A 14,387-nucleotide genomic window follows, 5' to 3' on the forward strand; every position below is an offset into this window, starting at 1 on the left:
AGCTCGTCTCACAGACCCAGGCCAGCTCCATTCCATACCTGCCACTGTCCATAGTGGTCGTCCCATGGTCCTGGCATCTCCAAAAAGCTGGGGTTGCCACCGAAACTGAGGCTACACCTTCACCAATGGCCTCTTCTTGCCTCTTGGGGTGCAAAGCCTCAGATTCTCTCCATGACCCCTTCAATCCTGGGGTCTTTGCTGCAACTGAAGCTGCACTTTCACCTATGGCCTTTCCTGGCCTCTCAGAGAACCAAGCCTCAGCTGCTCTCTGTGACCCCTTCATGCTTTCAACACCAGAACCATGCAGGAGACTCTTACACATTACCAAGTCCTGCCTCCAGCTTGAAATAGAGGTGCCGGTCCCCTCTCTGTGCTGATCCTGAGGAAATAACTCCCAGAAGACTCCACCACAGTGATGCTGATCTCTTGTTACTTACAGCTGATTTATCAGCCCCAGCTAACCAGCATCAATTGTCCCAGTAAAGCAAAGGTTTTATTTCAGGTTCTGATCTCTTCTTAATCACAGCTGATTCTTCAGCCCCAGCCGACCAGAACGCGCAGATTCTCAGTTCAAAATATCACAGGAATAGCCCTGATAGTCTCCGCTTCCCTTTGAAGCTTCACAAGCCAGGCCTCCATTGTCTACAACTCTTTCAGCGTAACTGTTCCAAGCTCCGCAGCAACAAACTCTGAGCACGCAATAGCTTTTCCAGCCCAAAGTTCCAAACATTTCCACAGTCTTTCCAAACACAACCAAGGTCAGGTCTGTCACAGCAATACCCCACTCTTGGTACCAGTCTCTTTCCTTGTCTGTTGCTCCTCTACTGTGACAAAACACTCTGACCAATACCAACTTAAGGAGAAAAGGGTTTATTCAGCTTACAACTCCCAGGTCACAGTTCATCAGGGAGCCCAAGGTAGGAACTCAGGGCAGGAACCTGGAAGCAGGAGCTAGAGCACAGGCCATGGAGGAACACTGCTTACTGACTTGCTCCCCTGGCCCCTGCTCAGCCTGCTTTCTTATGCAACACAGGCCCACCTGCCCAGGGGTGGCACCACCCACAGTGGGCCAGACCCTCTCACATCACTCAACAATCAAGAAGATGCCCCACAGACATTGCCATAGGCCAGTCCAATAGAGACAATTCCCCAATTGAGGCTCCCTCAACCCAGATGTGTCAAGTTGACACTAAAGCTATCCAGCACAGTATTTAAGAGATACATTTTATTGTTTGAGCTTTAGAGGAGGAAGGGGAAGGGTTTATTTTATTTTTCTTAAATGTCCAGATCACAATCCGTCATTGAGGGCAGCCAAGGCAGGAACTCAAGCAGGGCAGAATCCTGGAGGCAATGGCTGAATCTGAGACCACAGAGGAGACCTGTTTACTGGTTTGCACCTCTGTCCTGTGCTCAGCCTGCTTTCTTACACAACCCAGGACCACTTGTCCAGGGGTGGCACCACCCACAGTGGGCTGGCCCACCCACGTAAATTAGCAATTAAGAAAATGCCTCAAAGACATGACCAGTAATCTGCTGGAGATAATACCTCTATTGTGGTTTCTTTTTCCCAAGTGTGTCAGGTTGATAACTGAAACTATCCAGCATAATTCATCTTTTTTCAACATAACAAACACATCATACTTAAACCATAACCTTTCCATTTCTTGTCCCCAAGATTTCATGTTAATATTAATATCACAGCATAAAACATAGTACAACTTTCAAAGTTCCACAGTCCTTAAAACTTCTAATACTTAAATGTTCAGTTCTTCAAAATAATCCAAAGTCTCTTAACTGAGCTCCTGTAAAAAACCAAAAACAAGTTAAATGCTTCATACTCAAGAGGAAGAAATGGTTTGAGCTTTTAGTTTCATTACAATACCCTTTTAATATGCAAAGTTCCTGAATTGTCATTAAATAGCCATATAAGATGACTTGATCTTTCTATTCTAAAAAGTCTGTATCTTACCATCCTGAGCTTAATGGTGACAGAAGGGAAAATCATATAAAACAAGCTTAATTCTATACTTCTCCAAATGCCCTCAGCATGTGTTAGCATAATTTCCTTCTTACTCATAGGTTTAACATCTGTTAAAAAGGACATGACTGACATAAGCCACAGCTATGAAGATCTTGGGCTCTTACTCAAGGATAAAATAGCTGAACTGAATACCAAACTCTCCAAGTTACAAACGGCTCAGGAGGAATCCAGTGCAATGATGCAGTGGTTACAGAAAATGAACAAAACTGCAAACAAATGGCACCAAGCACCAACACCAACCGATACTGAATCTGTGAAGACGCAGGTTGAGCAGAATAAGGTAGTCTGTGGGCGCATGAAGGGAAGACAGGAAGAGACTGGACTAGCATTCAAGAGCAAGCCCTGGTGGCCATGAGCTCTGTTCTGTTCTCTATACCCTTCAAATAACTTGAGAGTTTTTTTGTAGACTGAGGTAATTAATAGGGTTTTTTTTTTTTCTGCCCTCTGACATTATAAAAAGGAGCAAACTGTTAGGTATAAGTAAATTTGCTATCTTTAAATCAGCTTAAATCTGGAATTTTAACTAGTCAACTCTTGGTAAAGATTTATTTAAGGGCTAAGTATATTAAGCCCCTGTTTGTCCTTTTCTGTATCTGTCAGCACTGGGAAAATAGTTTTCTGTGGTAGCAATGATGGCAAAAATTTATACAGATTGTCAACCTGTAGTGTGCTTAATTCCCAAGTAGAGCCTCAAATTCCTGCTGATTTGTTCATCATTTATAACCTTACTGATACCACCTTCCTTTTACCCATAGTAATGTGAAGGTGTGAAATCCTTCTTCAATGATGGGAACAGTCATTATCTTCATACTGCTGGGTTCCCCTGTGGGGTGTCTGTGGCTCACGGTTGAAGGTGACCAGAGAAAGGTCCGGAGAATAACTAGCTGCATAGTCTAGGTCTTCACCCACTTCGGCAGTTAACAGTGGGGCTTTCCCTCTTTTGGTCATGCCGCATGGGAAAAATGTTCTAGCATAATTGTGTTTTTTTATCTTTTGATGTTGGCATACTTTAGTGGAGTGACTTTATTTATTTTTCCCTTGTTAGTCATTTGAGGCAGAACTCAAACAAAATGTAAATAAAGTGCAGGAATTAAAAGACAAATTGATGGAGCTGGTAAAGGAGAATCCAGATACTCCTGAGGCCCCCAAGTGGAAACAGATGCTGACAGAAATAGGTAAGTTGTTACTCGAGTCACAGTTCACAGATGCTCAGTTATTTTTCATCATTGTCATAATCTTCTTCAGGAGACACCTGGTAGTCTCATTTGCTTTGGGGTTTTCATTAATGTTTCAGAACCTGTTTTTTTTAATACTTAAAATTATTATGTCACAATACATGGTTTTGAGTCCTGGCATGCAACTGTTTTTTATGAAAAAGATGGATACTTGATAATAAAATGCTACTCATTGAGTAATATTTTCATTAGTGTTTATTTTCTTTTTATTAGCCTTATGATTTTTTTTTAGACAGGGTCTCCTTGTAGCCCCAGCTAGCCTTGAACTCTCTGTGTCAGATTATTTTTGGACCAAAATGCCATATAGAATGATGCCCTTAGATGAGGATTCACCTGTTGTGTTCTGTTAAAGTTAGCCCTTCAATATATTATGCCACGTGACCAAAAAGGAAAAAAGTCTCTTGGGCCTCGGGAAACAGTCAGTAAAGTGCTCACCTGCCACCCAAGCAAGAGGACCCAAGTTCAGTTCCCAGAGCCCATGTGAAAATGCTGAGCCATGTAGTATAAGCCTGTTATCCTAATGCTGGAGAGGCAAAGACAGGTGGATTTGTGCAGCTTTCTGGCCAAGTACCAGGCCAATGAGAGACCTTTCTCAAAATGAAAAACTAAACAAACAGAAAAAAACAGAGGATGGCTCGAGGAACATCAGCTGAGGTTGTCCTCTGGCCTCCACACACTTGTGCACAAAAGTGCACCCACTCAAACACACATATAAACACAAAATTTCCCAAATAAACCAGCCACAGTGACTAGTTAATGTTTACAGAGCAATGAATGGGTTTAAGTGCTGACCTCAGTGTTCTGGTCACCAGTGCTTCATCTCAGGAAGTGTGTCCTATGGAGGACAGAGCAGGAGGGGTTCCTAGCAGAGGGAAAGATCAGTGGGATTGGGAGTGGAGGATGGAGCTAGAGGCTATGGTGAGCAGGTGAACCATTTCCTTAAGGGCCCTATGTGAGCATGAACTTGTTTGGGTGAATCCTTATCCAGGCCAGTTGGGGCCATAGGGAGACCCTGTCTCAAAAAGACCAAACAAACAAAAAAGCTTCTAAAGCATTATTCTGAATTGTTACCAATGTAGTGACATGGGAGAAAGGATGACTTTTTGAAAGACGTCTAGAAAACAGGATATATACTAGTTTGGGATGAATACAATAATTGATGCTCCCCCAAGATAGCCATGAATGCAGCCCAACAAAAAATAATAATTAAAACATTAGGGTTTCTTGCCGGGTGTGGTCCTGGGATTGCTTCCCCCTCCCCTTCCCTGCTGAGATCTGTGTACTCTCAGTAGAGGCTGTCAGTCCTCAGTCTCAAGGAACAAACTGCAGGTGGGCATGGCCTGATTTTCCAGGCTGCCTCTGATCTCTTAGTCACCAGCATCTCAAAATGACAGGCCCACGATCTAATACATAATACCTATTCAATTATTAATTTTTTTAGGTTAGAATTTTAACTGTGTAAGAAGAGTTATAAGAATGGAACAAGGGCTAGAGATGTAGCTTAGTTGTAAAGTATTTGCCTAGTATTCATAAGGCCCTGAGTTCAAAACCTGTGAAGGGAAAAAAAAAAAAGGAATGATGATGTCTATTATATTTCATTTTGTATCACATCATAGTTTTCCAATCTCAATATTAAATATTAAATGTACAAAAACCAAATGATAATCTTGTGGTTTTTTTCTCTTTTAGATACTAAGTGGCAAGAGCTCAACCAGTTGACAGTTGATAGACAGCAAAAGCTAGAAGAGTCCTCCAACAATCTAACCCAGTTCCAGACCACAGAGGCCCAGTTAAAACAGTGGCTTGTGGAGAAAGAACTGATGGTCAGTGTTCTTGGACCCTTGTCCATTGACCCAAATATGTTGAACACACAGAGGCAGCAAGTACAGGTGAGTGTTACTAAGAGCCCAGCTAAGATGCAAGCCCTTGACAGCGGGACAAATGTCATTATAAATACACTAGCTGTGGCCAGCATGTGTCTTCCTGCTTTGGATGCATTTGTAATGGTTTGGGTGTTCCTGACACCCTCCTGAGATTAATGAGAATCCTCTAAAGCTTTAGAGAGCTACAGCTGTGGCATTCTCCTTGAGCCAGTGTGTGGGGCAGATGCTCTAGTTCATCATCCTGTGACGGGTGCAGACCAGCTAAGAAAAGGACTTTGAAGTATTCATGTGATTGCTTAAGAAATAGTTTTGCCGGGCATGGTGGCACACGCCTTTAATCCTAGCACTCGGGAGGCAGAGGCAGGCGGATCTCTGTGAGTTCAAGGCCAGCCTGGTCTACATAGTAAGTTCCAGGACAGCTGGGGCTACAGGGAGACCCTGTCTCAAAAAGACTGAAAAAAAAAAAGAAAAGAAAAGAAATAGTTTTATGAGAAGCTAGTGTATACTTTTTCTTGTTCATAAACTGTCCTTTGAGATTTTATTCATTTTGACTGGAACTTCTAAATCTCCTGCAGTACAGTCCTGAGCAGGACATAGAGTAAAAGGAAGCTAAGAACAAGAAGAGAGGGAAGAAGAGAAGGAACTTCCTAACCCCAGTACATTAGACAAGTCAGGTATAAAACAGATAAACCCACAGGGAGAAAGAGTCACAAAAATTAAGTCACACAGAATAGCAGAAGCTCTGTTGTTATTTTAGTTAGATTTCTTTAGCTATGAACCTCAAAACAGGGGGAAGATCCTTTAAGCAAAAAATATAGATAAGCCTCTGGCACTTCAGAGCTACATGTTCTGGTTTGTATCTGCTCTTAATCTAAAAAGAATGAAAACAAAAGATAAGAATTAAGTATCAGGAGAGGTATTGGCCTGTCGTCTTAGCATCTCTAAATAAATGTAAAATAAGGACCAGGAGAGATGGCTCAGATGTTAAGAGCACTGGCTGCTCTTCAGAAGGCCCAGGTTCAGTTCCTAGCACCCACATCATGGCTAACAACCATCTGTATTCCAGTCCCAGAAGACCCAGTGCCCTCTTCTGGCCTCTGCAGGCAATGCACAACATGGGTGCACTTACATACATGCAGGCAATACACTCATACACATAAAAATAATAAAATATTTTTAAATGTAAAATAAAAGATAAAATACATAATAAGGAAGGCATTTGGGGCCACTTATAAGACTCATCATGAGCCTCTGTGCTTTGAACAGCAGGATTTTATGTCTAAAACTTTTATAATAAAAATTATAAATGTCAGTGCAGCTGATGTTCAAAAAAAAAAAAAACTTTGGTAAGTCAGTAGCTCTTGAGCACGACGTAGTCTAACAGTTAGCATTGCGCTTTTTTTTTTTTTTTTTTAAATATAGAATGTTCTGGGGTAGTAAAAGCACAAAGAGAATGACATGAGCAGGGCAAGGCAAAGCTGTGGTGTTCTTGAAGCAGCAGTGTTTCCTTGTGTGTGGAAACTGCACAAGAGCATTTGTTCCTTTTGCTTTGGCTACTATTTATTCTGTTATTCTTCCTCTTAGGAAAATGGCATGATTTTAAACAAGCTGTTATCTGTGAAACACTATGGCCTTTGAATTTGTTTAAGATAATTGCTCTTGCCCTCAAAAAGTAGAAAAGCGTTAAATAAAACAAACATCAAAAGAAACTCTAGAGAAATAAGTACATGTCTTCATTTCTGTTTGGATGCTTAAATCTATGTTATCTATAACAATTACACCAAACTTTATGTACCATGGTTACCGTAGATTCTGCTGCAAGAATTTGACACTCGGAAACCTCAGTACGAGCAGCTAACAGCAGCTGGTCAGAGCATTCGGAGAAGACCCAGGGAAGACCCTTCTTTACATGGGCTTGTGAAAGAGCAACTGACAGCTGTGACCCAGAAGTGGGACAGCCTAACAGGACAATTGAGGGACAGATGTGACTGGATTGACCAGGCTATTGTCAAAAGCACACAGTATCAGAGCTTGCTGAGAAGTCTTTCCAACACATTGAGTGAGCTGGATAATAAACTCAGCAGCAGTCTAGCTGTGAACACACTCCCTGATGCTATGACCCAGCAGCTGGAAACGGCCCAAAAACTGAAGCAGGAAATAGAGCAGGAAACAAAGCAGATAAAAGTGGCCCAGGCACTCTGTGAGGACCTGTCAGCACTGGTTAAAGAAGAATACTTGAAAGCTGAACTTAGTAGGCAACTGGAGGGCATCTTAAAATCATATAAGGATATTGAACAAAAAACAGGTGTGTTCATCTTTTTACATATTTACTTCCTGGTCAGAAATAGATATACTGTATTTCTGTTTCTGTACTGTTGGTGATAACTCAACCCAAAAAAGACCATTGGGCATTTGGTGAAAGTGAGTCTTCAGCTCCGTGGGAATCAAGTAACTGCACAATTCAGAGAGAGGCTCTTCTGGAAAACTCCACTTAATGGAAATGCATTAAATTTTGGGTATTGCAAATTGGTTTTTAAAACATGTAGACCTTTTGGGGGCTGGAGAGATGGCCCAGTGGCTAAGAGCAATGGGAGCTCTTGAAGAAGACCCAGGTTTGGTTCCCAATACCCTCCTGGAGACTGACGGTCATCTGTAACTCCAGTTCCAGTGGATCTGATGCCATCTTCTGGCCTCCACGGGCATTACATGCATGTGGTAGATCCTACATACATGCAGACAAAACACCCATAAACCTTAAATGAAAAAATATACATATAAAAAATGGAGACATTTTGCTGTGTGGCATTGTCTTATTTCATCAGAAAAACAGATGCATATCTTTAAAAGGCCATTTTCTCATCTACTATGACCTTATGTTATTCTGTCACAGAATACTTTTCTAAAGAAATTTAAATTTTTCTTTATTGCCCTGTGTTCCTCACTCATCTGTAGCAATAATCTTGTGATAAACGGGTTGGTACTTATTAGAGACAGTGAAGGAAATTAATCATTGCAACCCAGAAGGGTCTTGCCAAAGAAGGGCATGTTTTACTCCTCTTTTCTTTCAAAAGTAACACTATTTTTGAGGCCTTGCCCTTAGCAAATTTCTAAATTTTTTTTACATTTTTACTTATTTATTTGTTTTTGTTTTATGTGTATGGGAGTTTTGCCTGCATGTGAGTGCACCACAAGAATGTACTGCCCACAGAAGCCAGAGGAGAACATCAGATCCCCTGGAACTGAAGTTAGAAATGGTCATGAGTGGCCATGTGTTTGCTGGGAACCAAACGCAGGTCCTCTACAGAGAGCAGCCAGAGTTCTTAATCACTCAGCCGCCTCTCCAGTCCCTTACTTGTGTTTTAATTGACTCAATTTTTATGTCGAGTGTAGCGACCATTTCAGACTTGCTTTGCGGGCATGGAGGCAACATAATATAGCAAAGAATCTGCATGGTCAATATCCTTGCTTAGCCTCCTCACATTTGGAAGAACCTGGCAAATAATTTTAAGCCCCATGGTCTATAAAAATCATAGAAGTGAAAACCGTTGTATTTGATAAGAAATGGGTTGTTAAAATAAAAGTAGAATGTTGCTATTGTCTATTGCCATAGTAACATGGAAAAGACACTCACAAAACAGACCCAGTATGGTGTCCACACCTTGCACGTTGATGATTTTTATCTGTTTCTGGAGTCCTTTTTTATTGAATTTTTGTGCATTTCATGCAAAACATCTTGATCATCTTTATACTCTGTCCCCTATCTGTACCCCCCCATAGCCCACCCCACCCAATCGGATTTCATGCATTCTGTCAAGTCCTATTGAGTCATTAGTGTAACCAGACATCCTTCTGTGCAAGTTCATGTACTGGAATCTAGTAGAGTCACTCCCTTAAAGATCAGCTCTCTCTCACCCAGTAGTTATCAGCTGCCAGTAATTCTTAGGCTAAGGTTGGGGCCTACTGCCCTTTACCCCAGTTTGTTTCTGCAGTCTTTGTTGTCCCCCAGTGGCCGTCTTCTTGCCTGGACTGCACCTTATTGAACTAACTTCTTTTATCCCTCTGTCAATAACTCTCAAGTTCCCTTGTAGGTCTTTTAGTCAGTGCAAAACGTCTTTACTTTTGAACAGTTGTATACCATCATTTGGAAATTTTTATTTTTTCATGGGTAGCATTAAAATTTTGAGTTAAAATAATATGTTTGTGATTTCACTTTCAGAAAATCATGTTCAGCACCTTCAGTCAGCTTGTGCAAGCTCTCATCAATTTCAACAAATGTCTAGAGATTTTCAGGCCTGGTTGGACACAAAGAGAGAAGAGCAATGTAACGCTCCCCCAATATCAGCCAAACTAGTTGTCTTGGAGTCATTAATTAAAGATCAGAAAGACTTTAGCAAAACTCTCACTGCCCAGTCTAGTATGTATGAGAAAACTATTGCAGAAGGTGAAAACCTTTTATTAAAAACACAGGGTACTGAGAAAGCAGCCTTACAGTCACAACTTAACACAATTAAAACCAACTGGGATCGCTTTAAGAAGCAGGTAAAAGCAAGAGAAGACAAGTTAAAAGATTCGTTGGACAAAGCCCTCAAGTATAAAGAGCAGGCAGAAATTCTCCAGCCATGGATAGACAAATGCCAGCACAACCTGGACAGAGTAAAGTTTTGCTTGGATCCTGCTGAAACAGAGAATTCCATTGCTGAATTAAAATCTCTGCAGAAGGAAATGGACCAACACTTTGGTATGGTGGAATTACTGAACAACACAGCCAATAGCCTGCTCAGTGTCTGTGAGGTAGATAAGGAGGTGGTGACAGATGAAAATAAGTCATTGATTCAGAAGGTAGACAAGGTCACTGAACAGCTCCACAATAAGAAATTGTCCCTGGAGAACATGGCCCAGAAGTTTAAAGAATTTCAGGAAGTTTCCAAAGAAGCGGAAAGGCAACTTCAGGGTGCAAAGGAACAACTGGATGCCCATCACTCCCTGGGACCCCAGGCCCACAGTAACAAATACCTGACCATGTTGCAGACTCAGCAGAAATCACTTCAGACCTTGAAGCCCCAGGTAGATTTGGCAAAAAAACTTGCACAGGACCTTGTGGTGGAAGCCTCAGACTCAAAGGGAACCTCTGATGTTTTATTGCAAGCAGAAATCTTAGCTCAAGAGCATAGTGCACTAAGCCAGCAAATTGATGAAAAGTGTTCTTTCTTAGAAACCAAGCTTCAGGGCATTGGGCACTTCCAGAATACCATCCGAGAAATGTTTTCTCAGTTTGCAGAGTTTGATGATGAGCTGGATAGTATGGCTCCAGTTGGGAGAGATGCAGAAACATTACAAAAGCAAAAGGAGTCGATACAGACCTTTCTGAAGAAACTGGAAGCCCTCATAGCAAGCAACGACAACGCAAATAAGACCTGCAAGATGATGCTAGCCACAGAAGAAACCTCTCCTGACCTTGTCGGGATCAAAAGGGACTTGGAGGCCTTGAGCAAACAGTGCAACAAGTTGCTAGACCGAGCAAGAGCCAGAGAAGAGCAGGTGGAAGGTGCCATTGAGCGGCTTGAGGAGTTCTACAGCAAGCTGGAAGAATTCTGTACTCTGCTCCAGAGGGCTGAAGAACATGAAGAGTCCCAAGGCCCAGTGGGGATGGAGACAGAGGCAATTAACCAGCAGCTCAATGTGTTCAAGGTAGGGAATTCTTCTGTTTTTGATGAATGTTTTTATCATTAAAAGAAGTTTCTAACTGATATAGGAAGGTGATTTTTCTGGTTTTGTAGAACCTTAGGGCTGGCTGGTATCCATTTACAGGAGCCTCAGTGAGTACACATAGGATAATATTCAGGCTCATGGAACAGTTCCAAGCTGACTGGGGATTGGGGCGACTGTAGGGACAGGATAAGACCTGATGCTATCACAAAGTCAAAAGAATGTGTGAGGACGTTCGGGCAAGCATGAAACTGACCTCAGTGGCGTTGGTTCTGACCTCACATTCAGCTGACATCTGTAGTGACTGGAGCTGCATTTTGAGCTGGGTCACAGATGTTTGTCTCTGCATATTTTCTTTGGTGGTGAATTATTGTCTCTTCCTGCTTCTTCTCTTTTTAAAAGCTTTTCATCCTTCTTAACTTAATTTCTTCTCCAAACTTCTTCTTCTAAAAGTTCACATTTTTAAAAGCAGTGTGGCATTTCATGATATAATCCTAGTTTCATAAAACAAATGTCTTCAGCGCATGCCCCATGGGGATTAGAAGTGAATTTCTTTAAAACAATTATTGATTTATTTTTATTTTATGTGTATGAGTGTTATGCCTGCATGTATGTAAGTGTACCTGTGTCGTGTGTCATGTGGTGCCCATGAACCCTGGACCTAGAGTTACAGACAGTTGTTAGCTGCCATGTGGGTGCTGGGATTTGAACCCAGGTCTTCTGCAAGAGCAGCCATTGCTTTCAACCACTGAGCCATCTCTCCAGCCCCAGAAGTACATTTTGATTACACTATGTAAGCACAGGACCAAGTCATGTCTGCCACTTGGTAGCCTCAGTGATACTTAATAATGGACACTGAGTTGAAATGGTTGCCTAGTTTCAGTGCCTTTGGACTTGGCTCCATTTATGATGGCAAGAGCAAAAGCCACATCATAGCAGAGGACAGAGAGATTTGTTCCTGAATACAGAGGGCCCTGAATATCAAGTATTTGCTATATGTGTGTGGCACAAACTTTTGAGGTTGTCATAGGCCCTTTCATTTTTATGAGAAGTGTTTTACTCTTTGTTAAAGCTTAGTGGAGGTATAGTACACCACTAACACACAGAGAATAAACTAAGACCAAACAAAAGCAGAATCTGTATAACTATAAGCTGGGTAGAGCCCCTGAGACCCTAGGTTCGATTGTCTGCACCACAAAAACAAAACAGAATACCAACTATAAATTATTTCTCATGAGAAATGACTATAAATAAAATGGACTTGCAAATTTTGTGCTTTTATATCTGACATAGTTTCCTTTGCTTGTCTTTAGTAATATGGTTCAGATGACTGATCTTTGAAAGATAACTTCAAAATATCTTTGCTATTTCTTAAATGTCTTGGGAGCACAGTTCCTTCAGAGCTTAAAAATCTGTGGTTCTGTATTTGGGTCTTGATTCTTAAAGGTAAAGGAAGCTACTTTAGTATGCACTTCACTCCCTTCCTTATGATGTCAAATTTTCAAGTCCTGATTACATAGGAGAGAATTCTATTAGCGAAATATGCCAGTTGCGGCTTTAGAGACCGAGCCTAGGATTCCATCTCCCTCATACAGAAAACTTTGGAATTTTCTCTAGAAATGTGATGAAACTTTGGAGCATAAATAACAGTAACGAAGTAGTGTTTTACTGATGGAATTCTCTTTAAGTTCAGTGCCTTTATGAGACGTGATTTCTCTGTAGTTTCTGTAAATTTGCATGGAGCAAAGAATGGGTGTTTTTCTCTTCTGGGTTTCAGTGAACTGTCAGAAAATGGACAAAAGTCACCAAACTGGTGCTGCTCCTTGTGGCTGCCTTCCCTCTGTTCCTGCGCATGGTACAGTACTGTGCTTGTGGGCGACTTAAAGTACCACAAACTGAACAGCAGCAAATGAACACCCTTTCCATACCAGCTACAGGGATGGGCTTACTGGCTTGTGAAGAGAAATAGGCTGATGGTTTCTTCCAAAAATGAACCATTTAGCATGCGATGCTTGTTTATTTTCTGATCAGTTTGAAAAGAATTGACTTTAATACAATCTGGCTAGTAAATGTAACATGTTTAGGATCTTAAAACCCAGTAACAAAAGAAAAAATGTTTCAAGTGGATAGATCATTTACAGATTATAGATTACAGTGCCATAAATTTTAAAAAGTAAGAATATAGCCAGGCATGGTGGCGCACGCCTTTAATTCCAGCACTCGGGAGGCAGAGGCAGGCGGATTTCTTTGAGTTCAAGGCCAGCCTGGTCTACATAGTGAGTTCCAGGACAGCTGGAACTACAGGGAGACCCTGTCTCAAAAAAGACCCCCCCAAAAAGTAAGAATATGATTTTGGTAAAGAAAAATGATAACTTATGCAACCACAAATTTCATTTACCACTGTGTGTGTACTCTAAAAGAGTAGCAATTACAGCAGGTAATGCTTACTGTGCACCGCACACTGTCCTAAACTGTCTTTATGGTCATGAGACCATAATGCTTTTATTATTCCTTTCTTATTGTACAGTCCCGTGAGTGGTAGGTGACTTGCACAGGGTCACTCTGTTGATAGGTATCACAGCCTGGATGTTTGCACAGAGATCCTACAATGCCTTGTGTTATCTGTAGTCATCTCGTTTCATAGACCTGATGCTTTCTCTGGGAAATTTTCATATCCTCTTCGTTGTAGCCTCATTTAGGGGCCTTGAATAACAAGCCGCTATTTATTTTCATCCAAAACACCAGGAGCACTCACTCAAGAATGGGGATTTATAAAACTGGCTGCCAGCCGGGTGTGGTGGTGCACACCTTTAATCTGAGCACTCAAGAGGCAGAGACAGGTGAATCTCTGTGAGATCGAGTCCAGCCTGGTCTACATATCAAGCTCCAGGTCAGCTGGGGCTACAGGGTTCCCTGTCTCAAAAGCACCTAAAATTTTTAAAAAATAACAAATAACTACGTGATTAGAAAGAAGCATTTCACTACAGCTTTAACATATTCAGTAACACGCTCCAGAGCAACAGTACATCTCTTTCACAAGTGGGTGCAAGTTTCTAGGTTCACAGTTGAATTAATACAGTTATACAATATTGAACTCAGTATAAGCCCTGTAAGACATAAAATTGAATGAGTTTTTAACCTTTAAAAAAGATCTCCATTTCATTTTAGAATATATTGTTCCTTGTAGAAAGACTCATTGTTTTTGCTACTAACACTGAGATGTTAGCACATGCATCTCTAATCTGTATGTATCTGATTATTACTAGTCATAATCGGTTGTACTTGGATCCCTGGTGCCTGTGTATGTCTATAAAGTCATCGGGTACATTTCAGTGGTAATGTTTATCACCTCTTCTAATTAACATGATATAAATTTCCATGCTTCCTCCTCAAATAGAATACATTTTTTTAAAATTTGTTGATTTTTATTTTGTGTGTGTGTATATCACACAGAGCATCCCAAACCATCTTATTCAACTGTACCGCCATTTCCCAGATGGCACCCTCCCATAGGCCCCCCTC

The 14,387-nt window shown here is 41.3% G+C and overlaps 1 protein-coding gene across 16 annotated transcripts in view; it reads left to right on the forward strand.

The window, feature by feature from the left end:
- Positions 1 to 14,387, forward strand: part of Dst (dystonin) — a 489,235-nt gene that overhangs the window by 380,784 nt on the left and 94,064 nt on the right. For all 16 annotated transcript variants that reach the window (XM_029570107.1, XM_029570103.1, XM_029570105.1 and 13 more), the window contains 5 exons: positions 2,080 to 2,321; positions 3,087 to 3,216; positions 4,966 to 5,165; positions 6,969 to 7,464; positions 9,376 to 10,847. In XM_029570107.1, the coding sequence (XP_029425967.1) occupies positions 2,080 to 2,321; positions 3,087 to 3,216; positions 4,966 to 5,165; positions 6,969 to 7,464; positions 9,376 to 10,847 (2,540 nt within the window). The remainder of the gene's footprint in view (positions 1 to 2,079; positions 2,322 to 3,086; positions 3,217 to 4,965; positions 5,166 to 6,968; positions 7,465 to 9,375; positions 10,848 to 14,387) is intronic.

The sequence above is a fragment of the Nannospalax galili genome, unplaced genomic scaffold, assembly GCF_000622305.1.
Source record: "Nannospalax galili isolate Female #2095 unplaced genomic scaffold, S.galili_v1.0 scaffold582, whole genome shotgun sequence".
NCBI lineage: Eukaryota > Metazoa > Chordata > Mammalia > Rodentia > Spalacidae > Nannospalax > Nannospalax galili.